The 26,606-nt window shown below is 45.8% G+C and overlaps 1 protein-coding gene across 5 annotated transcripts in view; it reads right to left on the bottom strand.

The window, feature by feature from the left end:
- The window catches only part of MECOM (MDS1 and EVI1 complex locus), a 330,442-nt gene extending 316,900 nt beyond the window's left edge, over positions 1 to 13,542 (bottom strand). For all 5 annotated transcript variants that reach the window (XM_083868952.1, XM_083868948.1, XM_083868946.1 and 2 more), the window contains exon 1: positions 12,412 to 13,542. In XM_083868952.1, coding sequence (XP_083725078.1) covers positions 12,412 to 12,448 — 37 coding nt within the window. In that variant the 5' untranslated portion in view covers positions 12,449 to 13,542. The remainder of the gene's footprint in view (positions 1 to 12,411) is intronic.
- Positions 13,543 to 26,606: the final 13,064 nt, after the last annotated feature.

Below are 26,606 nucleotides of genomic sequence, written 5' to 3' on the forward strand. Positions count from 1 at the left end.
AAAGAGATGTCCCAAATTATTCCTGTGCAGAAAGGTGCCAGCAGAGCTGATTTGTTTGCCTCCTTCTGCTCGAGGATCTGACAGCAATCCATCAGACGTGTCCCATTTCCCAGTCCTCTTCCCCCACCATCCCTGCCTCCTCTCTGCTCACCTCCACCTTATTTCCAGTGCCACCTTTGCTGCTGACAGTGAGACACAGCCCTTCTTTCTAGGAACACTGGCAGGATGAGTTTGATGGCTATTGGCTGTCATATGCACAAGGTGCATTAACAAAGTGAATAAAAAGACATCAAGTATTTTCTTAATTTCCCTGCCCTCTGGCACCAGGAAGTGCAACATATGAAAAGGAAATACAGTCATTGGAATGAATAATGCTTTTTTTTTTTTTTTTTTTTTTTTTTTTCTCTAGTTTCTTCACCTTTTTCTTTCCCACAGTGGTCTCTGCATTCCCTTGTTTCATTCAAGCTGCATAAATAGTACTGAGCACTGATGAGGTCCAAACTCTGTTTAAAACCTCAGAAAGGGCTTTTAAGGTTATATCTGAGTCCTTGGACCAGTTAGAACTGGAAGAAGAAATGTCTGTGATTTAGTGTCTAATAAACAAACCACCAAGGTCAAGATGGCATCTTCTCCCATATCCATAACAGCTTCCCTCAACATTTTGAGCTGTTGCATGTATCAGCAGTACTCCCTCCAGTGCCCAGCCATGTTTAATTTCCCTTCTATAAATGACTTCCCAAAGAGAAGTGGGTGTGAATTATTACACTGTAAAATAGATTTTTAAAAGATGAGCCATGCCAAGTGTAGAACAGTTATTGTCTGAGGAGCAAACATAGTGGAGGTTTATCCCGTGAATTCTGGACTGAGGTTTACACACAACCAAAAGGCTGAGGGACAAGAGATTTTAATAGCCTGGTTTAGAAAATGAGCCTGGAGATTGTGATGATCACCTCACCTGTAAAAACCAGGGCTCTTAAATGTATTTCAAATTAGAAATGCTTCACCTTCCAAAAATAAGTGTATGTTGCTCATCCCTGGACCTGGGTCAAACTATTCCTGCTTGTTTAAAGGACTATCCCTTCCAAGGGCTTTCCAGCCACACTGGGCTCAACCTGCAGCCTCTCCCAGCAGAGCTGAGTGCTGATGCCATGTCCTGCCCAGTGGTCTGATCCAAAAGTCAGTCCAGGTCTGATCCATTTTGGGCACCTGGAGTGTGTGGCACTGCTTCCCAGGGCAGATCCAAGCACTATAGGACCTCGAGTTCTAACATTTCTCCCTATTTACAAAACATTATATCGAACACTGTTACGCTGGTAACAAAATTGCAATCAGAAGTCCGGAAATTGCTAAATAAAGCCCATTTTACTGCTTAACTTCAAGGAAAACCATAAAATTATCAGTCCTCCCTTTCCTCGATATATTTTCTTCGCAGTTTGCGATGCTCCGTGGGGTATTTCGCTATGTGAACTCCGTGACGGTTTGGCTCCAAATTATCTGAACATAAAATCGAGCTTATGGAGCCTCACTCAGAGGTTGTGTGGACCCTTTTTATTGGCAGGGACTTAAAAAGAACCTTAATAAACCTTATAGGCTTGAGGGACTTTTTGGTTGCTGGCTCTCGCCAGCCACACTGCTCAGGTCCCTCTCTCGGCGCCCGCGTGGAAAGAGGGCTGGAACCACAATCCAGGAGTTTTATAGGGCTGGATTACCTGCCGGCGTTGCCTTCTTCCTTCCCTGAGAATCTCAGAGCTATTTGCTTTGAAAGCAAGCAGGTGATGCTGCAAGGATACTCATAACTTAATGCAGCTTGATCACCCAAGATTATGGACACGGCCAAAACTAATAGGGTCGTCTGAAACAGAGCCAGGGGGGCCATTTGCTGGTGGGGGGAAAGGGCTGGTGTGATTAAAGTTGAAGCACGTCCACCCATGTGCAAGTCATGGAGTCCTGACTCTGTGGATTTTCCTTAAAGCATCCATTTCTCCTCGGGATTTTATTACTGCCTCCAGTGATGCTGTAATTGCACGTGTAGGGCAGCAGGCCCCAAGTTTAATCTGCATTTCTCAGGGCCTAAGCTCTGTGCGGGCTGCCCGTGTTTGCACAGAGCTCAGCACAACAGGCATCCAGTCCTGGCTGCCTTCTGTGGTTGCTGTTTTAATTCAAGTCATAATAAATAATAATGTCAAGTTGGAAATAAATCTTCTGTGTTTGGTCCATGACTGATCCTTGGGCTTGGTGCATGGTAGAAGTCCCAGCTGGGAAGGTTTGCTGCATCCCATCCTGGGTCTGTCTCTGCACCAGCCCTTCTGGCTCTGTCTCAGCTCATTGGTACAGTGCAGATAATTTCATCTTTTCTCTCATTCTAAGGCTGGTCACTGATATTAAACACACTGCACGGGTTTGTTTACTCAGATCTCTCTGATCTGCATCATCTGGAGTGACCTAGTGCATCATTTCTCCATTTCTCAGTTACCTTGACTTTATTAGGAAGCACAAACTCCTGGACAGCAATTATTCAGGCAGAGCATAGCTGCTTAATAACATTTTCACAGGCAGCCAGTGACTATTGAAATATTGCTTTTTATATGAACTGAAAGAATCGGGACAAATATCTCATGCTGTTTATATTTTACAATTAAGAAGTCTTCATTATTGCTGTAAATCATCATTATAACGGCCCAATTACAATGAAACAGCAAAACTATAAAGCAGTGCAGTTAGCTCAGATACAGCTGATACCACTTTGCTTTTCAGTGTTGTATATTCTTAGACCAATGCTCCATGCCAGTCCCTGTAGCCAAAAATACATCAAGAGCCTAAAAAAAGTAAAATAGAAACATCACTTCAAAATTATTTCAAACAACATATTTCCTCTTTTTTTCCTTTATACAGAGCCACAAAGAGAATGGGAAAGATTAAAACTCACCAAAAGCATTGCTTAATTCCTCACCAAGGTGCAAGTAAATAAAACGTGCCACGGTAAGTTCAAGTCGGAAAGAGTTTTCAAGAGGGGAAGGTTAATCATTTCTGTCAAACGTTGGAAATGTTAAATGGTTTTTAAATCAAAAATATAGGCACCACCAGTGACTCAAGCTGTGCTTTAGACATGTTTGGGGTGATTTTTTTCCAGCAGTCGGTGCTTGTCTCTCACATACCTTCTGTTTGTCTGAGATGAAATCGGGAGGCAATAAATGGAGCATTTACTGGAGGAACCAGGTAGTTGCAGCAGCAGAGCTATTTGTTCAGAAGGTACAAATTCAGGCTATTTGGAGAAACACAGTCCTTGGAAATGGAATGGAGAGCCCTGCAGTGCAAGCCAGGGGTGCTGGACACCTCCCACATTCCCCAAGTGCCCACCACTGCCCTCAGAGGTCCTCAACCCATGGGAGAGATGGGGCACACTGGGAAACAAGGATTCAGAGTCACCACAGTCCCCCCATCAGCAGAGTTCATATTTCATCCTAATGGCTAAAATGACTCTTAAATGGGGCCAGATTATAGGGCCAACCTAATTCACTTAGACTGATGTAAATCCAGGTATCTGTTACAGCATCACATGTTGGGGCTCACCACAGAGCAAAAGCTGCTGATAACCCCCCCCCTCACCCCAAGGATGAAGGGGAGCAGATTCCTCCCAGCCAGACCCAGTCCAAGGCCCGTTGAAGTCGGTACAAGCTCCTTCAGCTCCAGTGGGTTTGGGATTAGGCCCACAGTGAGCTCTGAGCCAGCTCTGCTGCCAAAACGCAAAATCCTTTTCCATTGGCTTTGCCAGTTTGGTGTGATACATGTGTGAAGGAGCTTGGGGCAGGGGGGGAAGTTTTTGAGGGTTTGTTTTTTTTTTTAAACTGAGGAATGATTTCACCCTTGCCAGCATGTGGACTTTGTGCAAAAAGCAGGAGAGGAAGCAGGAGATCTTTTTCCTGAAGCCATCAGCTCCCCTCTGCAGATCCCAGCAGAGGGTGGATGTGTCCGTCACACAGACCCCTGGTCCCCCAAAGCCAGCCTTATCCTCTCTGTGCTGTAAAAGGGCAAATCTGGAGTCACGAGTGGGCATCAGTACAGAGCCCTGCTCACCACAACCAGCAGAAACAGAAGGAGGCCTGATAAAACATGGGATGTGGTAGAAAAGTATCCCTCAGACACTAGTGAGCCTCCCATGCCAGTATAACAGGACCTGCTGCAAGCTGGTATCATTTTTATCCCATTTTCCCTATAAAGCAACACTGCCCTGAGCCATCCTTCAGCTTTCTCTATACTCAGCTCTCTCCCCACTGCCTAGTTTTATGTTGCACATGTCCCACACAAGATGCTGTTGCCCCTTTGGCTTTCCAGGGGAAGGGCTCTGCTTTCCTGTGGCTTTCAGAGCATGTAGCCCGGCCAGTCTCAGAATTAAACTGGGGCTTTTCCAGGCTGCCTCAGTATAAACAGTTTCAGTGGGGCACATGTTATATGGTAAGATCATCTGAAACCAAACATTTTCCCACTGCACACAATAAACATCCATAATAAATTACATTATACAAAATATATTTATGGCTAATTTTTTAATTTAAACCACCTGGGAAATTTTTGTTAGGCTGGTTGATATGAAGGTCTCAGTATTCTGGTAATCTAATGATATCTAATAGACAAAATAGTATGATGTTACAGCAGTCTCAAAGCTTTCATTTTCTGTATCCCTCTCAGAGATCAAACTGGCAGAGCCCATATTTTTTGAAATTTTATACATAATTGGTGATGCAATTGCCAAAAATAACCTATTCATAGAAGTCTTGCTCTTCTGGTTTCTAACTTACTGTAATCATGGAATGGAGCAGCGCACTGCTTTGCAATGGAATATGGGTTTGGGTCAGGGAGCAAGGGCTACGATTGTGTTCACTTTCCATTCTGTGGATTATTTTACAGGCAATTTAAATTTAGTTTGGAGTTTAAACAGGGCTAAAATGTAGTGCACCCATTCAGACATATAAGCAATTCTTCAGGAAAGAAATAAAGCTGTAACTTGGGCACATTTCTTTTCTGAACCAAAATTTTGCTCCAATATAAGATTTTCTAAACAAAAGCTATCGGTGTCAAAGGAGACAAGAGTGCTTCTGTTCCATAAATTAAGCTCAGAACTGTAATCCTTCCACCATAAAACCCTCATGCTCATCACAGATCAGCCAAGATTTCCAAAAAGACTCAAGACCATCACAGATCTCTCTCTAGTCAATGCAAATCCCAGCTCAAGCCGTGCTGTGGATCTGCAACGAGCTCTGGCGGCTTGGTAGTTGCTGGACTCATTTTAAAGTGCAGCCCATAGCTTTAGCTACTTCCTTGCCTCCTGTTGTTCCTGGGACTTGGAGGCCATGTGGTACATTTCAGCCTTAACTCTGAATTTCCTTTATTCGGAGATCAAACTCTGACATTCCCTCAAGGTAGTGGGGGTTATGTCGTTGTGTATATCCCAGTTTAAAAGATAATGCTTCACTGAAACAGACCACGGCATTAAACCCTGAAATAAAACGAATTGTATTTCACTTCCCAACTCTTATTGCTGGATTAACTCACATTTCTTTCTCTTTGTTACATATTTAGCACCAAATACAATATTCATTGCAGGCTAGCTTCCCTCCTCCCACACGTATCCGTGGCTGCCCTTTCTTCCAGCAGCACTGGAGAAGGCAATGCCTCAGCATAGCCTAGAAATGCAAACAAAAGGGAGGGAACATAAAATCAGCGAGTGATCAGACAGGGCTTCTTTATACCCTGAGAATTTTGATTTTTTTTTTTTTTTTTTTTTTTTTTTTTTTTTTTTTTGTAATGGCAGTGAAAAGAGACAGAGTCCTGGGGACAGCAACATTTACTTCTCCATCCCCTTCCCCATCTTGCTGTTTCTCTGCCCAGCAAACACCTCCCTCCAGCAGCTCCTGCAGCAAAGGGGTCCTGGAGATGCTTCCTGATGCTTACTGGTCTATATCATGAACTCTCCTGGTCTCATCTGGGTGTTAACAACTGCAGCAGGAACCTGTTGCACAGGAACACGGCAGGAACCCACTGGAAATCCATCACAGAGCAGAGTGATCAAACCACTGACCCCAGACCCCGCTCTCTGTATCCAAACCTCAGCCTCTACTCCCTGATCCTCCTTCCCATCTTTGAAAAACCCATCATTGCCTTTGCCCTCAGAGCTGGGCATGGGGCACTTCTGAGGGTGCCTGTGATCCAGGTAAGCAGTGCTGAGGATGGAAAACACTTTGAGCCAGATGTTGGTTGTGCATTGTCAGAGCTGAACCTGGGTTTTTTAATGACCATTTAGTTTTTAAGTGCATTCCTGTGATCCCAGCCTTGAGCTTATGTCTCCATATGAAACTGCACAGCTTTAACTGGGTGCATAGATTATAAAATCAGGAAGAGTGGTCTGGTCTGCTACCCCTGTACAACACAGGCTACAGGAATTCCCTAAATTAATTCCTGTTTGGACTAGCTCATATCTTTTTAGAAAAACAGCCAACCTTAATTAAGACAAAGGAATTCCACTGATGTTGAAACCCACCCAGCTCTCGGTAAGTAGTTTTACTGGTTAAATACCTTCACTACTAAAAACACAAACTGCATTTCTAATCTACATTTGTCCAGTTCTAGCTCTGTCTACTGAATAACACGACACTTGCATCTGCTAGTTTGAAAACCATGGGGGATTAAGCCTCTTTCTGCTCTTCATAAGCCACTTCTTGCCTAACTAAACTGAAATGATGTAAAACTGATTGTATTAAATTACAGCAAAAGAACACCGACTTGCTCCAAAAATGACAGCAAACCTAGTTAAATTTTAAATAAACAAATATTATGAATTCTTGGTTGGAAACCTAAGTGTCTGAACAAGCCCTTCCAAAGCTAAAGTACATTTGTTTAAAAAGTGGTTTACTGCAAAGCAAGGCAATTTCTGTGGACAAGGTTTCATTAGCTGAGATTTATAAAACTCCATCTGCTTCCCCACTGCCCTTTCCTCATCCACCTCGGGATGCAGCAACCACCAACACTTTCTTTCTTCCACCACATACCTGTCCTGGCAGAAAATTCATCCCACTTTCTTCTTCAGCAACTCAGACAGCTTTATCAGGGAGCTGTGCTCCCCAGGACAGGCAGAAATACCTTCTCTGTCCAGCCACCTTTACTTCCATGGGAAGGCAATAAATATTTTACAATGGATATTCCTGCCATGAAAGCACAAAATCAGTGTATTTGGGAAGCATCCCAGGGAACAACACCCAGGCTGCTGCATATCAGTACCGTGTTCCCTACATGCATCCAGAATATTTAAGAGCTTTTGTGGGAGTACAGATATTGGTATCAGGACTACAAGGAGCCTGTGCACGCCACAATTGCTCTCTGAACTATACACTTTACACATATTAATTACAATTACAAGTATCACATGGATTTACCTGCTTTCCTCTCTCTATGTGCACACACAGACAGATATTATGTACATAAATAAATCTATATCCGTGGCATAAGCAGAAAAGTATGTTCTGAACACACATGTGTGCACACAATCTCCGTGAGCACAGCCACATCCACACTTAAATAAGTAGGTGAATAGGTGAATATGAACACTAATAGCCATTTATGGAAACAACAATGAAAGCTGTCCCTGGAGCCCGCCTAGGGTAGGGCAGCCAAAATGATTGAGTATGTACAGGGCACTGCTGCAGCAATGGCACTCACTTGGGCCTCCTTTTAGAAATGATTAATATTTAACCGACTTGGTGAACCTGGCTTTGGTTTTAGTTATGATTAGATAACAAGGTGCACAGAGCTGTCCCACTGAGGATGTGGTGGGATGTCTGAGCAGCTGCCACTCGTGCTTTGCGAGAAGACAGAATGTGAGAAGCGGAGAGATAGGAGACAGTGAAAAACAAAAAAAAAAAAAAAAAAAAAAAAAAAAAAAAAAAAAAAAAACCACAAAAGTGCTCAGCTCAGTTTGTGTTTGTTTGGAAAGAAAAGGGGGAAAAGCAGCCCGAGAGGCTGGTGTAATAAGATGCTGTAGCTTTCATGAAAGAGGTGAAATAATTTTAAACACAGACACACAATGAGTTTATTTATTTAGAAAGTTGTTAAATAGAGTCTGGGAATTCAAATATTCAATGTTGACATTGTACAGAGCTGGCGGGGAGCCAGCCCCAGCTCTCCGGAGGGACCCAATGGCCACGGCGCCCAGGCCCTCGCCCCTCCCAGCCCACTAACTAGGTAAAAGCCATTAGTTATACCCACAAGCAATATCTGAATCCCAGTCAAATAATGTTGCCTCAGCCAGCCAACTTCAAAGGCGTGTAAGTGTGTTTGGCTTTTTAGCGCTGGAACTGCAGCAATATGTCACACTTTTGAAAGAGTTTTGTAAACAGTTCCTTCCCCTTTGTAGAAACATTTCTTAAGTTTCTTGTACCCCATGTAAACAGCGTTAATTAACAAGGGTTACATTTTTCATTTACAAGCAGGGCTGTATTAATAACGAGCTCGACTTTCGGACCGTCCTTTTTTCCTTTGTGTCCTTTCTCTGCCCGGCCGGCCCGGGGTGGCCGGGGAGCAGCAGGAGCTCAGCCCTGGCCTCGGGGAGGCAAAGTTGGTCCCAAATTCAGGGGTGGCTGTTGGCCCTGAGTAAAAGAGAAGGATAGAAAGTGGGGAGAGGAAAGAAAAAAAAAAAAAAAAAAAAAAAAAGGAGAAGAAAAGGAAAAAAGAGGAAAAAAAAGGAGGAGAATAGAGGAGAATAGAGGAGAAGAGAAGAGAAGAGAAGAGAAGAGAAGAGAAGAGAAGAGAAGAGAAGAGAAGAGAAGAGAAGAGAAGAGAAGAGAAGAGAAGAGAAGAGAAGAGAAGAGAAGAGAAGAGAAGAGAAGAGAGGAGAGGAGAGGAGAAGAGAAGAGAAGAGAAGAGAAGAGAAGAGAAGAGAAGAGAAGAGAAGAGAAGAGAAGAGAAGAGAAGAGAAGAGAAGAGAAGAGAAGAGAAGAGAAGAGAAGAGAAGAGAAGAGAAGAGAAGAGAAGAAGAAAAGAAAAGAAAAGAAAAGAAAAGAAAAGAAAAGAAAAGAAAAGAAAAGAAAAGAAAAGAAAAGAAAAGAAAAGAAAAGAAAAGAAAAGAAAAGAAAAGAAAAGAAAAGAAAAGAAAAGAAAAGAAAAGAAAAGAAAAGAAAAAAAACAGGGAGAGAGAATGAGAGAAAGCAAGAGAGGGTAGAGGAGGGGAGAAGGAATGAAGGAAGGGCAGAAAGAAGGAGCGCAAAGCCACACGCGCGCTCTCCGCCCTGAAAAGGGTTAATGAAGCGCCTGGTGAAAATATGCCCGGCATATAATGGGATTGTCTGGCCCGTCCCCGCAGCCCCCCGTGCCCGCGCCCGCCGCGCAGGAGCCGCCCGGGGACAGCGCCGCGCCGGGGATGCGCCGGGCCGGGCCGGGCCGGGCTGGGCTGGGCTGAACCGAACCCGGGGCCGGGGCGGAACCGGCCGGGGGCAACAGCGGGACCGGGCTGGGCCGGGCGGGGTGCGAGACAGAGGGACAGACGGACGGAGGGACAGAGGGACAGAGGGACCGCCCGTTCTGTCTCCCCCGTGCCGGTGAAGGCACCCGAAGGCGATGGTTAAAGCCACGGCAAATAAACAGCCCTCGCCGAGCCGGGACACGGCAAAACATCTCCCCGCTCGAAAACAAATTCCCGGACAGTCTTAAACAGGCAAATAAACTTGCCGGCTCTGTTTTTCAATCAAGCCCTTTTTTTTTTTTTTTTAAGTACTAGACTGAGGCAAATTACAGGCAGCAGAAAAACCTGCTGAAACTTAGGAAAGTGCTATTTTACTATCTCAGAGTAGGTTAGAGGGATCTGGATCTACCTTGACTGCACTAAATTGCCTGTAAAAGAGCGGGCGATAAAGTGTAAAAGTAACAAGTGCCTCCTTATTGACGTGTGTTCCCCTAATCTGATCACCTTGTGTCTCTTTATGAGGCTGCCGGGGGGGCTGGGCCGGGGGTTATTCGGGGATACAGGAGGGGACAAACCCACCCGGGTGGAAAAGCGGCTGCCCCGGGGCCTGTCCGGAGCGGGGATGTCCCTGCAGGTGCAGCCGGGCCCGCAGCGCTCCCCGCCCGCCTCTCCCCACTTCAGTCTGATTTTTGCTTTATTTTTACAGCTGGATATTAAAAAAAAAAAAATCACTGGTTATTCCCCCGCGTGGCTCTTTTTTTGTTTCTTCTGAATTTTTTTTTCTTTTTTTTAAGAGGGGGGGGGGTAAGAGCCTCGAAATTATTTTTTAGCGATTTTACATTGAGGTCAAGAAAAATACCCTTCAGGTATTCTCCCTTAATTAGGAGGGGAAAGCTGCGCTGTGTATTGGCGACAGTCGCGCAATCCGGGCGGTTTTTTTGTTTTATGCATAGAGCAGTAAAAGTGAAATAACGCAAGAAACGCTCTCTATCCCGATCTGTATCTTTTTTCCACGTAAAAAGAGTGAAGGCTGCAAAATATTTTCCTATTCCTAACTCGGACAGAAAGAACCGAAAAGCGAAAAGCCTTTTTCTCTAGAACGATTAAATTCAAGGGGTCGCCTCCAACCCTTCCTTCCACTTGCCATGAAACTCAGACGCTCTTCGGGGGGGGAAAAGAAGCAGCTTTTGGGAACACACACACAAAAAAATATATATAAATCCCGGCTTTTTAAATATGATTTCCTTTATGAGTCGATTGTAAGCGAAGGATTATTTAATGCAACACATCTGTCTGGGAGGGGAAAGCGCTGCTGCTGCTGCTGCTGCAAGAGGCACAAAGTTTGCAGTGGATGGGATCTCGCCCTCGGAGCAGCAGCAGCAGCAGGAACAGGAGCAGAGCCCTCCCTGCATCGCCAGCAAAGCAAGGGACAGCCGAGGAAACCTCATGGATTTTATCGGGCATGGGAGAATTTTTTTTTTCCCCCCCTTAATTACTCCAAAGCAGGGATGGCAACCTTGAGGTTTAAAATATATATTTGTTTTCAAATTGACGGCGCTGGATGATCCACGTTAAGATCAGCTAATCAAAGGCAGGTTGCTGCCGTTGTTCAGGTTCACAGAAAAGCTGCTGATGATCCACAGACATCCTTCACTTCCCCTTTTCCACGCTTCTCTATTTTTTCCCCCCTTTCACAAATAAAGAGTAAATAAGCATCTGCTTTTTACGTCACGCAACTTATGCAACATTTCATCTGACTTTTTTTTTTTTCTCTCCTGCCCATCTCTTTTTTTTTTTTTTTTTTTTTTTTTTTCCACTCGGGAATGTGAGTTGCCATCGCCACGGATCTCAAATGAAACTTGCCCAGATGTGTCAGAGAAAAAAAAAGACATCAGTTGCTTTTAAAACAGGACGCGAAAAGCTGGCGAAGTTTTGTTGTTGAATCCCTTATTAAAAAAATATAAAATATAAAAATAAGAGGAATATTTTTTTTAAATGAGCCCCAACAGTGCAGCAGTTAAAAGCAGAGCTCCCTATCATAAAGGAGAAACAGATGGGGTGAGCGTAAGACAAATAATTAAGTAAGTCGGGCTTTGCGTGTGGACGGCCGAGCCCTCGCCTCGCGGAACACAGACCTTCGGGCGGCCAAACTGCATTAAAAAAAATAAAAAAAGTGCTGGAAAAGCGCCTGAAATTACAACATTTACATGAAGTTTAAGCGGGTGACTCCAGCGGGCTGCAGAGCCCCGGCAGAACCGCGCGGAGCATCCCGGACACGCCGAGAGGAGCGCTCGGCTCGGCTCGGTTCGGTTCGGTTCGGCCCGGAGCGCTCGGGGGGAGGCGCTGCTCGGAAAAGCCCCGCAGGCCCGGGGGGTGCCCGGGAGCGCTTTGCCGGTACCTGAGCCCGGCGCTCGCCGCCTCCCCCGCGGAGCCGCCGCTGCCCCTCGGCGGCCCCCGGCCCCGCACAGCGCACAGCGCCCACTATAGGGCCCGGCGCCTCCCGCACCCCCTTTCCCCGACCCCCCCTCCCCATCCAGCCCCCGCCGCCGGCGGCAGCAACTTCCAGCGCTCGCCACTGAACTTTTCCTCAACTCCTTCCCCACCTCCCGCCGGCCGCCCGCGCCCCCGGCCCGGCTCCGGCTCCGGCTCCGGCTCCGGCCGCCGCAACCCCCGCCCCGGTTCCCTCTGCTGCCCCCTGAGCCGAGCCGAGCCGAGCCGAGCCGAGCCGGGCCGAGCCGAGCCGAGCCGAGCAGAGCCCGCCGAGCCGAGCCGGGCTGAGCCGAGCAGAGCCGAGCAGAGCCCGCCGAGCCGAGCCGGGCTGAGCCGAGCTGAGCCGAGCCGAGCCGGGAGGATGGGAGGGGATGCTGCAGGTTGCCTGCGAGCCCCGCGCCGCACCAGACATGTCTATGCAACATGGCAGAGAGGGAGGGTGAAAAGCCAAGAGAAAGGGGTATTGCACCTACTTGCGGCCAGCTTCCTCGCCCTGCCCTTGGATCGCATGCTGCCAGTCCCGCGGCCGATGCTGGCGTGGGCTTGGGGTGGGGGGGGGCTTTTTTTTTTTTTCCTCCCGGAGCTTTTCCTCCTTTTTCGCTCCCCCTCTCCCTCTGTCCTCTCTCCCTCTCCCGCACACACACACACACACACACACACACACACACACTCTCCCTTTCTCTCAATCCCGGCTCGCTATCTCTCCAGCATTGTCAGTTTGGACACCTTCGCACATGCGCACGGGCGGCTCCCCCCCGCTCTTCAACATTTCAGCGCCGCCAAAAAAAAGTTTGCAGCGATCCATCACCGCCGTGGGGACCCTGACAGGCGGCACCGGGGCCGGGACGGGCCGGGACGAGGCGCTGGGGCTGCGCCACCGCGGCCGCTCCGCCGCCTGCGGCCCCGGGAGGGGTCACAGGGAGAGAGACCCGCGTTCCCTCGGGGCGAGGGCTGGGGGGAGAAATTACACCTTTTTTTTTTTTTTTTTTTTTTTTTTTTTTTTTTTTTTTTTTTTTTATGGGATATTAATATTCTTCTGTTTAAATAGTTTATTCTCGCCTGGCAGCAATTACCGTAGATCTTCCCGCATGTACATATATATATATATATATATATATAGGCAGAGAGAGATATAATTTGATTAGATGTTTTATTATGTATGCGGACCATGAAATCGTACACTTTTCCCGGCGCGAACACTTTTTTCGCCACCTTGAACTCGGCTCAGCCACCACCACCGGTTGGGCAGAAGAAAAAAAAAAAAAAAAAAAAAAAGCGTTTTAAAAACAGTAACACCGACCGCTCTAATCTGTTTTAATTACAGGGTTTGCCAATCAAAGAGGGAGCGCGCAGAAATTGGGAACTCCTTTAGGGGATGGCTGTGTCCGAGGTATGAATCAATCCAAACTACGTATAGATTTTCCCCTGGTACAACCTCCTTGCATTAAACAGTTTTGTTCAATACCTTCCATGCGCTATTTATGTTCCCATTAATATCTGTTGCAAATCCTGCCAGACACCATAAAAGAAAATTACAATCTTTCAGACTCGGGGCTGCGCCAGTACATACACGGGGCTCAACTTTTTTTTTGTTTTAATAAAATCCTCAGCATCGCCCCTTCCCCCTTCAATCCCACCCCCCACCCCTCCCCTGCCTGCTGCCGGTGCTGGGGATTCGGGGCCGCCCGTGGAGTCCCTCCTGCACCCCGGGGGTGACAACCCTGGGGGTGACACCCCACCGGTGACAACCCAGCAGTGACAACCCACCAGTGACAACCCCAGCGGTGACAATGACAACCCCAGCGGTGACAACCCCGCGGGTGTCCCCCACTGCTGCCCCAAACGCCCGGCAAACAGGCGCAAGCCCGCACTGCAGAGCCCTCCTTGATGCCAATCGGTTCTTTTTAATCTGTAATATGGATTTTTTTAATTTATTTTTTTTAAGGGCACGCAGCCGCTCTCTGCCCACCCCGCATCCCCCCGCAGGCGGGCAGGGCGCACCCAACGCCCCCCGGAGAGGAGGGGCAGGAGGGCAGGGGATCCCCCCAAGCCCCTGCGCCCATCGCGGTGCCCTGTCGGGGCTGTCCGGGAGGAGCTGGGCCGGAGGCAGGGCCGGGACAGCGGGGAGAGGCTCTGGGGGGGCCGGGGCTGCTCTCGGGGTCCCGGCACTGCCCGACCCCCGCCCTGGCCGCAATCAGCGCCTTCCCCTGCGGGGCTGCCCCGAGCTGTCCCCACATCACCCCCCCACACACACACCCCGAGCTGCGGCGCCGGGTCACTGGGAAAAAATGGAAACGCCCGTGAAGTTTGCAAAGCTCCCCCCGCCTCCCGCAGCCCCGGGTTATGGGAGACCCGGCAAAGCTGAGATGCGCGTCCTTCCCGTGCCCGGGGAGCCGCTCACAGCCGGGCCGGGGGCACAGATGGGACTTTCCTGGGCCACCTGCCCTGAGCCGGCCGTGCCCGCTGTCACCGCCACCAGCCCTGAGCCCCGGCCGTGCCCGCTGTCACCGCCACCAGCCCTGAGCCGGCCGTGCCCGCCTGTCACCGCCACCAGCCCTGACCCCCGGCCGTGCCCGCCTGTCACCGCCACCAGCCCTGAGCCGGCCGTGCCCGCTGTCACCGCCACCTGCCCGCCGTCGCAGCGGCCGCGGGAGCCCGGCAGGTGCCGCGCCGCCCTCCCGGGGCTCCGGCCGCCGGCCCGGGCCGCCCCCGGCATCGCCCGCTCGGGCCCGTCATGTTCTCCCCCTGCTCCGAAAAATCCCGGGCAGCCCCCCGGGAATTCCGTTTGGTTGGTGCGGGGAGGTTTCCCCCGCGCCGGGTGGGAGCGATGGGGAGTCGCCTTCGGCACATCCACGGGCAGAAATGAGATTAAAATTTGGGGATGTATTTTTCCCGATGGAGGGGTGGAATTAAATCTGTTCCGGGAGACCAAAGGCACCCCCTCATCCACCGGTTTCAGTGCTTTCCCCCGTAACAGGAAATTTTCTTTTCCTTACATTATAATTGAACAAGCCCCGCGGTCCGCTTGGAGAAAAAGTTGGAATTCTTTATCGAGGTATTTGTCGCGCTATTGTCTTTGTGCAGTGAACTTTACATGGTGTTATTCAATCTCAATCTATATTCTCCTAGCTACCAGTAAGATTAATTTAATCATTGTAATGCAATTATTAATACTGTTTACCCAACGCTTGATTTCAGGTTCGCTGTTAAGAAATTAAGTTTCTTTGCTGGGTGACCGAAAAAAAAAGCTGTGCAGGGATTTCCAACCCACGCAGAAATAAAACAGTCCTCTTTATTTAGTCTCAGAACTCCAGCTTTCAGCCACGGGCTCAATTAGCCAAAATGGAAACAATTTTCATTCATTGCAATAACTCACTGTTCTGCTGATCACTTTCAAAATATACACTTTATTATTACACGCTGACCTCGGTGCCGCGGAGTGGCGAGGCTAGAAAGAGGCAGAGGGATCTCTCCAGCCCCCTTGGGCTGTAATTATTAGAAATTAATTGGGTTCAGGACCCTGGGTAGCATGGGTAAATTAATAGCTTGTCTGGTTGTTTAAATCCGAATTCTCAGTCCACAGGAGAGCAGGGGAGGGAGGCTCGGCAGGGCTGGAGCCGCCGCCTCATTTCCCTCCTTCTTTTCCACCGGCGCATTGTTTTCGGGGAGCTATTTAGGGGTTAAAAATCAAAAAATAAAGATCCCGTATACTTGGAGCTGTCGTGCGGGAGTAAAAGTGAAAAGGGAGCCTTAGGCAAAAGGAAATTACTGCAAGCCCGCGTGACCTTTCCGAGAGGTAATCAATCAAGTGATCAACAGGGATATTTATCATTGCTCGATGGGGCTACTTTACAAATGCAGGGGAGGGGGGGCGGGGGATGCACACACACACACACACACACACAGAGAAAAGTTTGGATAAACCCCATAAGTCTGAAGACAAACACGGAGAACTTTAATCGCTGGGAAGATTGCACAAATTTTCTTTTCCGAGCTCTCTCCGAAGGAGAAAAATCGCTGCGAAGTTTTCCCAGCAGAAAATGCCTCCTGTCTTAGGTGGTCACAGGGAAGATTGTCCGCTTTGCTTTGCAGTCCTGGGAAAGGCTGGGAACGACAGATGTGATTTAAAAAAAAATAAAATTAAAAAAAAAAAAGCACCAAATACAAGGGAAAATAATAGCTAAGATTGAAGCTTTGATAAGTGGGCTCGGTGTTTGTTTTTATGTAATGTGTTTTTATTTGCTGGCTTCAAACCCGGAGCTGTGGAGCTCAGCCCTGCCTGCCCCCAGTCCCCGAAACGGTTAACTCCGAAAACAAAACAAAAAAAAACCAACCCACCCCATGCCCCCTACTATATGAAATCAGCGATCTGGTTCAATTAAACTTGCTCTCCGTAGCATAAAGCATCCACCACAATACAGGCAATGAAATCCAACAATAAAAGCCCATGCATTTTCTGCACAGTTTCCTTCTCCCTTGTAAAACATGCCGTCGTGTAAGCACCAGACATTTAATTTTGCTTCCTATAACTTACCGGATTCCTTAACAAACCTACTCTGACCACTTTTTTTTTCTTTTTTTTTTTTTCTATTTTTTTTCTTTTTTTTTCTCTCCCCCTTTTCTTTATTTTTTTTCCCTGCTCCGCGCTGTGCTCCGCGCACACGCCTTGCACAAAGCCTCGCTGTCTGCGCCCTGCGCTGCTGCTTCTGTAAACGACTTTAGAGGAGCGGCCGCGCCCGCGGAGCCTCCGCCGCCCCCTCGGGAGCGCTGCTTGCGGAGAGATCCGCGGGGAGCGGCTGCGGGGCTGGCGGCTGAACGCGGAGCTGCCGCCGCCGTGGGGGCTCTTACCCGGCCTTGCGCGCTCCCGCTGGGCCCTGCGCGCTCCCGCTGAGCCCTGCGCGCTCCCGCAGCCCCCTGCGCGCTCCTTCAGCCCCCTGCGCGCTCCCGCAGCGCCCTGCGCCCCCCTGCGCGCCGCACCGCGGTCTGCGGCGCCCCCTCGCGGCCAAGGCGCAGCACTGCAGGGAGCGGGCAGCGGGTGCGCAACCCCGCGCTGGAAAAAGAGAGAGAGGGAAGGAAATCCTCCCAAAAAACGGGTCTGGATGGGATGCGGGTTTAGGGCCCGGCACCGGCGCCTGCCGGGAAGCAGAGCTGGCTCAGGTTTGCAGCAGGGCTGGATCGAGGCTGTCCCCGGTGGAAGCGGCACTGGAAACACGCGGGGGGAAGAATGAGGCGCGTTCATGGGCGCGGAGACGCGCAGGGCACAGCTCTGCACAGCACTGCCCGAGAAATGCTGCCCTGTGAAAATGGTGCACGGTGCCAACTGTGAAGTAGATCTTGTTTCTGCTTCTGTAGGAAGGACCTGGATTTCCACAACGTTGAGACGAAAAGGAAAACAGAGGGAAATGAAGGGGCCAGAGGCAAGAGTGAAAGAGCGGCTTGGAGGCCACTGTGGTAAATGGGGACACCGGAGAACTGAACCTGGTTTTCTGCTTCCTGGCCGATTTCCTGTGTTCCTTTGGTATTTGGTTGCATTCCCTCACCCCTCACCTGAAATGGGCAGAGGCTTCCCCAAAGCCAAAAGCTGGAGGTCTCTGTTTTCAGGAGCTGTTTTCCTCTGTCCTCAGTCCCACTAGAAGATGGCAATGGACCATCCCTGAACATGAAACAGGACTCACATATTATCTCACTGCAACCAAAAAAAGTAATTTACCCCTCTACCAAAGAGAGGTGCATTCAATATCCCCAACTCAAGCTCTTTTCCAAGACTAAAAGCACTTTCTAGGCAAAAATGTCATATCCTCATATCTTCAGGAAGTTACCCCCAGTATTTTCTTGCTCTTAAAGGAGCATCAGTGGAGAACGTAATTGGAAAAATTAAAGAGTAGGAGGGGGAAAGTAATTACAGGCCACTAGAGAAAAACAAACATGTTCTGAATGTAGACAAAACATTGAACAGAGGGGAATTAATAGTACTACAAATCAAAAAGGGAAAATGTCAGCAAAGATCAGCAGAAACTGAACATCCTATTTAAAGCAAAAATAGAAACAATCGAAATCGCAGAGAAATGCAGAAGGGGGAAGGAATTTGAAAAGTAACCTAAAATCAAAATAAAAGAATGGAACAAATTTAACTCGGTATACAGTGATAGTTAAAGCTTGGTGCACAAATATTTTAAAAAGCTGAAGTCCCACCATGAAGATGGGTCAACACATGAGAGAAAACCTCAGCTGGTCAGACACAAGAGTTTTGTGATTTATACCCACTGGGCCAGGCTGGCTCCCACTCTGCAAAGTGACCTGGGCAAGGCTGGAAAATCCCTGCAGAGGACGAAAGGGGATTTCCCAGCATGTCCCAAAACCTTCCCCCTTCCTCCCTGACCTCCCCAGTGATTTTCCAGAAGGAAGGAGCTGGGGACTGGTGAGATCTGGGCTTTGAGGAGCTGTTGTCCCCTTGGGCCAAAGCAAAGAAAGATGAACAACAGGAGCTGCTCAGCTCTAGCAAGTCACTAAAACACTCTGGTGAAGCACAATTTCTTCAGCTGAAGCCACGTTCTGAAACAGGCCATGAAGACTGGGGGAAGATTTGAATATTAATCTGTTTAAAGAAAATATGACAAAACGTAAGGAGTAAAATTGTAAAGGGATGATGGCTGACAGGCTTCCAGAGCTGGTAGTGCTGAAATAAATGGAATTTTGAAATGAAGAAATGAAACCCTCTCTTTGTGTGGTGAAAGCTGTGTCATGACCAAGGGCTGTCATCACAAACATGGGGCTCCCCTTTTTTAGGGCTTTATCTGCTTTCACTCACGATGTAACTTCCAGGCAGGACTGGGCTTCTCACTGCTTGTCTCTAAAGGAACCACAAAGGCAGGTTAACACATCAGCCTTTATAAAATCCACAGCCCCATTTTCCCCCCTTAAAGCATAAGGAACACATTCATATTTCACTCTCATTTCTCTCCAGTACAAAAAGCACGGGGTCAGAATTAATGAGCAAAGTATTTGTGTGACGTTTTATATTGTATTGGCATTTATATAGTGCTTTTCACAGGCTTCATGTCAAAACCCTTTACAGGGCAATAAATCATACACCTTTCCTGATGAAATTGTATGTAGGCAATTGGGCACCTATCCTGCCCTCAGCAATGTCCCACATGCGAGACACGGGGAGCGTGATGAAACCTGCACAAGTGGGTCTGAAAAAAATGGATGGAGGTCAAACCTTCCCCCCTTAATATCCTGCATCACGTTAAAAAAAGTCTTTAGAGCCCACTTGAACAGCCACAGGAAAGACCTAACCTTAACATGACAAAGCTTCTATTACAGTCTGAATTACTCAACATGCAAATCGAATTGTGGGTCTTACACTTAACCCCAGGATTTTTTTGCCTCTGAATTTAAACAAGTTGTGCATTTACATGGAAAATAAGGAATTTTTTTTTTCAGTTGAATTAATTTCTAAAAATAGTGTCCATTCACAAGGCTGAACCCAAGTACCGAATTTTGGTTGTTGAGCTTTCTGTTGGCGTTCACAACTATCCCTCCTAACACCAAGTCTGCAATGTGACAACGCATCTCTGCCCTGCTGGCGTTTCCCTTCTTATTTGCAGTTTTTCAGATAACGAAGAGTAATGAAGTTCTGAGCACCGTACGCCCGATTAGACTGACTCTTTTACACGTTTATTTGCATTCCTGCCGCGTTTCCAAAGCCACTTCGGGGTAAGGGAAAAAAAAAAAAAAAAAAAAAAAAAAAAAAAAAAAAAAAAAAAAAAAAAAAAAAAAAAAAGTTGATTATAAAGTCTTTTAGTCTTTTGGGGGTTGGGAAGCAGGAGCCGGAGTCCTGCTCCTCTGTGTGTCTGTCTGTCTGGGGGAATGACAGCGCTTTGCCCGGTTAAGGGATTTTTGGATTCCAAAAATTTGGATTCCTTTGGTGCCAAAGGGAGCTTTGTGGAGAGCCCCTCCCTTTCAACCCCAGCCCCGAGACGGCACAAAGGCAATGGCTCAGGAGCAAATGGAAAAATCTTTGCAGTAGCTCAACACCATTCGAAAACCACTTTTCCACCTCTGCTATCTGTAACACAAAAAACTGATAACATTCTGCACATACTGGCTGACAGTTCAAACGCATTAGAACCAACCTAGTTATGATTTATTAGCCGGAAGAGCTGTTAGAATAATTTACAAATGCGAAAGAATAATAATAATTTTAAAAAGTGCTGCTCTCCACCAAACAGACATTTAGATTACTTAATCTAAAATCAAAGTGATCCAGGAGTAGAACAAAAGGTAGGAGCACGCTGCCAGCTCCATTAGGTGCCGTGGGCTGTGTTAGAAGTTCTTGCATCTCTGCAGAGGTGATTAATGTCCTGTGAGACCTGAGCACTCGCTGTGCAGATGCTCAGCCAAGGAATGAGCCAACCTCGCCTCTTCTTGGAGTTTTGTGTCAGGAGCTCAAATTCACTCACTGTTGTTGTGCTCTGATGGCAACAGAGTCAAATTTTATCTCTTGTTCCCATCTGGGTACACAACTTATTTACCAGTTTCAAGAATGAAAAATCTGTAAATAATGCACATGCACGGACTTTGCTGAGATGGATGACAAGGATAATTAAAATGGTCTTTTCAATGGGAGACACGACCAGCACCAGCAGTTAAAGCTGAAGTTCAAGAGTAATCAACACATTAAAGCCTGAAATTTCTATTGTCTCTGGCAGTAATACATTTGAAGATTAAATTAGACAAAATGTTTGTTACAACAAATGGACTTCTGTTAGCATTCAAGATTATGCTCCCAGTCAATGTTTATTATGCTTTTGGTCCTATATATTCCAAAGGTCTCAATTTCCTATTTCCACCTTTTTTTTTTTGGTCAGTTTTGTTTAAACTGGGAGCCTTTTACTTTTCACTTTAAAAATTACTGCTTCTTTTTAAAACTTCTAACAGGTTATGGTATCTGGAATGAGTACTAAGAAAAAGGAAACAAGCTAAAATAAATTACTATCTAATCTAACCCATCTGACTACTTCTAAGGTACCTATTATTGGGGTATCAAAGTCCTGGATCTCTGATAGTATGTGATCTTTGATCTTGAACTGGTCCTCCAATAACATTTTTAATTAAACATCGTATTTGATGCCTGCTGGAGCTAAAATGCAAATAGTGTCACATAAAGAATGAAAGTTAAGAGAGCAAGGAGCAGAAAACGATAACTGGTTATAGTTTGGTTATTGTACCAAAACAAAGAACCTCATCCTCCAGACCCTGTGGAATTAAAACAATCACCCTCAAGGTTCAAAGGGAGCAGAAACTACCTAGAAATTAAAAAATGTTTTTAATTTATTAAAATTAATAGCGAATAAAATAGTTTGTCAGAAGTAAATTTGAGGCACTTACAAGAATCACTTAAAAATTGTAAAATATTTTTACTTCCCTTGCCCTCCAGCACCCAGCAAATATTCCATTCTGTTACAATCCCTCACTAGGAATTTTGTAGGATTTCGTAGGATTTCCACACTGGCTGAGACAAACCATGTTTGTCCTCTTTGAAAAGTGTTTCCAAATCACTTTGTGCATAGGAATCATTGCTATTAAAGCACGAATTCACTGCCAGACTTTTTTCAGCTACATCCAGAGTTGATTTGGAAGCGATTTCTGAGCGATATGAAGAAGAAAACCATCCTCAGAGCACCTCTGTTTCAGTCTGTGGGGGCTTTTATGGGAGCACACATGGAGCCACACCTTGTATCAATAGAGGGCACACACAGACAGCAGCTGACAACAGCCCAGGCTGCTCAGCTCCTCCCTCATCAGATCAGAATTATATTATTATCAGAATACTCCCTTGGATGTTATGTGCTGCTACTTCTGCTTAGGACACGAGTACAGGCAGCACTGCTCAGAACTTTCTGCCAGATATGGAATCCCCAAAGGAATCCATGGCACTTAAACCAAATGTGTGTTACAAACCCATCAAGTGCAGTGTCACGATATTTTGACTACAAAGTAATTCTTTCTTAAAATGTCTCTGCAAGTTTTTTTTTTCTAAAATATTCCCACTTGTTTCTTTCATTCTGCACTCATCACCATAATAAGAGCACACTAAACAGCTCTTAGACAATTTTTTTCTCCAGAGGAGGATTAGTAGATGTGAAGTGATTCGTAAGATTTAAACTTTACAATTTTGTGTGAAGATATGACCACTCTGACAGCTCTGAAGTCTCTTGGTATCTGCTGCCTGGAAGAAGACAGAGTATAATCACTGGTCATCCACACTTATCTGAGGTCAAAATTCAGCTCTTTTATTTCAATTGTCACACAGATAATTACAATATAGATAGATAGATAGATAGATAGATATAGATATAGATATAGATATAGATATAGATATAGATATAGATATAGATATATAGCCACAACTGCAGCAAGCAGTAAATAACAATAGGTATCAGATTCTGGAAGGAACAATGATGGAATTCACATTTATTTCACACTGCAGCTGGCACTCCTAACTTCAGGAACCAAAAAAGCCCATGAAGGTGAAGAGCCAATTTGTGATTTCTTTCAGATGAAGCATCAGGGCTGGTGTTGATGAGGAGATCAGTTCCAGCAGAGCCATCCCATCACCTGCCAGTCCCTTGAGATCCCAGCAGATCCTCCCTGGTCACACAGCAATGCTCCATCCATGTCTCACATCTGAGCAGGATCTGCCAGTTCTGCACAGGAGAACCTGTGAAGAACAAGTGACAAAACCCAGTGACAAAACCCTAGAGAAGAGGCAGGAGAGCAAACATCTCATTTTTCTCCTTCTTCACATTTCTTAAGGTAACTGTGGTTTAGCCTTTTTGGTTTTCATTTTTCAGGGAAGTCCTTAAGCCTAGTTCACAGCAGCCTTTATGGCTGAGAACTCATTCATCAAGAGCAAAATCTCACATGCAAAGTTCATGACAGAGTGGTGAGGTGCAAAGTCGAAAGAGAAGGAAAATAATTTTTCCCATCCCAGAAATCCTTTCAGAATTTCAGAAGCACTCTCAATCACGACAAGATGACCTTAGAAGTGGGATTTGCTTGTTGTTTAGGGATTTTGTTTATTTTTACAGAAGCTCAGGGAAAGGAAAAAAAAGCACTCTAACATCATCATAACTGAGAATTAGGACTCTCTTGGAATGTGAAGACTTTGGGGGTTAAATCCTTCTTCTTAGAGAAGCAGATCAGGGTTAGAGCCCACCCCCCTCTAAATCCTTGCCTGAAAAGAAACATTTTATTGCAGAAGTTTCACTGAAACTGGCGTGTTCCCACAAAATGTTTCAGTGGTGAGAAATAAAGAGTTCCCAAGTGTAAAGCACTGCCAGAAAATTCCCTATCATTTCTAGCCAGTGAGCAAGGAAATGTGTTATTTTGCCATCAGTGGAGGAGGAAGTCCCTGTCCCAGTGGTGCTGTAAGGTCACGCTTCATCTTGTCCCCAGCAATTTGTGTGTGCACCCACAATTCCAGGTACCTGGGATGGTGTAGGGCCATTTCCTAATGCATTTCAGCAGTTTGTATTGCAAATGCTTCTATAGAAACAATAAACATGGCTAAAGAAGACAGGCAGAAAGCTACAGTGATCTATTTTCTGTCCTTTTACAGCAATCTCTCTCCCCTGCATATACACATCCACACCCCTTCATGATGTATGAAGAGACTTTGGGAAGAAATCTTTCCAAAATATTTGCTCCTCAAACTTATAGGCTTTTAAAAGAGAGGTGGGATCCAGGTTTCACCTCTGGCACTTAGCACACATTGGGAAAAGCTGGGAAAGAGAAGCTCTTACTTTGCCTGAAATTGAGTGCAGGTGACACCTCCCCGATTTGTCAGAACTCAAAACTCTTTTTGGAGGACAAACTAATCAACCCACTCTAACTTCATCTTTTTCCCAAATTTCCTTTGCTATCCCCAAACAGGCAACACAACACCTGCTGTTATCCCAACAAAGCAAGTGCTACCAGGGAGGAAAAACTCTTTATGTTACAGAGCAAAGAACTTCTCCACTGGCTTCTCTCAAACAAAATCCAGCTGAGCAAAATAAACCCTGTTTTCTCACTGAAGAAGTCCTCATGTGCTCAGCTGAAAGGACTCAAATGCTTCATCCAGTTTTTAATTAATTCTATCTAGACACACAGCAGTCTGAGAAGCTGTAGTGTTTTATATATATAACCTCCTTACGTTTCACTATTTACATTGTGTTATTCTCTGGCTATTTCCCAACTTTATTCACTCACCCTGGAGATCAATTTAGGCACCAAAATAAAATATGATCTTATCACTGCACAGCACAGAAAAGCGAAACAAAATTTCTCACGGGAGACAGGGGTTAAGGCACTGGACTGGGTGTCAGAGAAGTGGTGTTCTATTCTTGGCTCCACTACTCACTTGCTGTGGGAGCTTGTAGAGCAAGATACAGAGCAGGAATGGAGACTCCAGCCAAGAAATTTCTCCTCTGTAACTTTTCCTCTTTCATTATGCATGAGAGTGAGTTTTTCCAGCGTCCAAGCACACATCTGAAAGCTGGGGAAACACGATTCTACCAAAATACAGAACCAGCAGAGAAAGAAAACGAGTGGAAAACATCAATTACGAAGTTTTCTTGGGCACCTCTGAAGAACTGAAACAGAATCTCTACTCACACGGTGAAGATAGAGAAGAAATTCAGCCCCAGCAGGCAGGCACTGCTCCAAGGACTGCACTGGACCTGCACATGGGCTGATTTTGCTCTGCCCTGCTGCTGCTGCTCCTTGATCTATTTGCTACTTCAGACAAGTTTTCTGAGACAGTGAACAACAAGAATCAGGCCAGGGGCAAGAGGCTTTGGGATTTTTTTTACAAAAATAGGAGCCTACATTTTGGTTTTGAAATAAGCAATCTGATGTTAAAAAGTAAAAATAGACTTTATTGGGGCAAATTTTTGTTCAAAAGCCTAAGACTATATCCAGACCTGGAGCAACAAACTGCCTAAATTAAGAATGACAAACTTACAGTTAACTCCTGCTGGAAGCAGTATTTCCTTCCCCAGGAACAGACCAGGCAGTACTTCTTGCTTTAGAAGAAAGAAGTGGTCTAATGCACAAAATGAAAACATTTCTAATCATTTTGGAGACCTGAAGAAACAGTAAACACTTGGGTCCCCACTTGGCATGGCTGGATCTCGTTCTGCCATGCCAGCTCATGACTGAAGGGAAAGATTTTTGTAACCACAGTGTTCTGTGTGTAAAATATCTCATGAAACTGATTTATCCTGGCCATATTTTTTTTTTAAATCACACAGAAAATCTGCCCACATTCTGCTCTGAGCCGTGTTCTAGATGTTCAGTGCACACTCAACTCGTTTGCTGACAGTTTTACAGCTGGGTCTCAGACCCTTTAAGTTCACAGAAACAGAGAACTAATCCGGTCATAGAATATTCTTCAATATTAACCTTTTTCCTAAGCTTTGTATAAGATATAAGGGAACAGTATATACATTGTTTTATCATTATAAGAGTCATATGAAATCAAAGTCTGACCAATAAGTTCACAAAAGCAGCTGCTGTGTATTGTCAATTCTCAAACACAGGTGACTCTGGTTCTATTATATAATAAAATATATTGTCTTGGCCAATAAGAAGAAAATTTCTTATTCAGTCAATCCCTCAAAATGCCAAGTTTTCAGAAACTTTTGGTCTCAGGGTCAGGCACACCTGGACTCCTTTAAGGAGTCCATAGAATATATCCACTCATAAATGATTTATTAAAAATGTTACCAGGAAATATTGGTCTCCTTACCTACAAAATGGTTTTTCCCTCTTCCTTTTTTGATGTCAAAACTCTAATATTTCTGATTTTTCAGAGTCTGTAACAAACAGTCCCAGGCAGTTGCTCAGAAAGGCAAACGAGCTTCTTGATATATGAGAAACATCCCTCCAATTTAATACTTTAAACATTTTTCCATATTTTAATTGCTGAAATATTAGGTAACTGCAGCCCTTAATCTTTAATCTAAGTGCAAGCCACACTTGATATATAACAATTATTTCTTAATAAAATGTAATTACAAAAAATCCAAGGCAGTCTCGGGGAATATGCAACTGAAACTGTTAATATACCTGAGGGATTATTTCCACACTTATGTATATTAGGCACTATATAAAACAAAGGATTTCTTGAGATATTATCAACAAAGGAGAATTCCATTTTTTAAAAAAACTGCTTTTTACTGATTGCATTATCAAGCTCAATTTTATTAGCTTGAATCTTCTGGGAAGGATATGATTTTAATAATGTATAAAAGGTTTGCCTGGTAGCTGGCTGTTGGCTTTTACTGGCTACTTAATGTAATCTGTAATTACTGGAGCAGCTCCTATGTTGGCCAGTGCTTTAAGGTCACTGGAAAGCTCTGCTGGGCTGTACTTGGTGTACAAGAACATCCCTCTGCTGATTGATGGCTGCACCCTATGGAAATGTTTTCATTTTGTCCTTGAAGCATTCCTTTAAGGATCCCTTGTCAGCACAGATCCCTCCTTGTCAAACAGCAACCTGGGGCCAACCCATGATCTGCCTTTATGAGCTCTCAGGAATATCTCCTTTGGCTTTCACATTTGGTTCCCAAATCTTCAACCAATGATGTGCAATATCTCTTAATTGTTAGAAAGGGCT

This window comes from Zosterops lateralis (assembly GCF_965231275.1).
Source record: "Zosterops lateralis genome assembly, chromosome: 10".
Classification (NCBI taxonomy): domain Eukaryota; kingdom Metazoa; phylum Chordata; class Aves; order Passeriformes; family Zosteropidae; genus Zosterops; species Zosterops lateralis.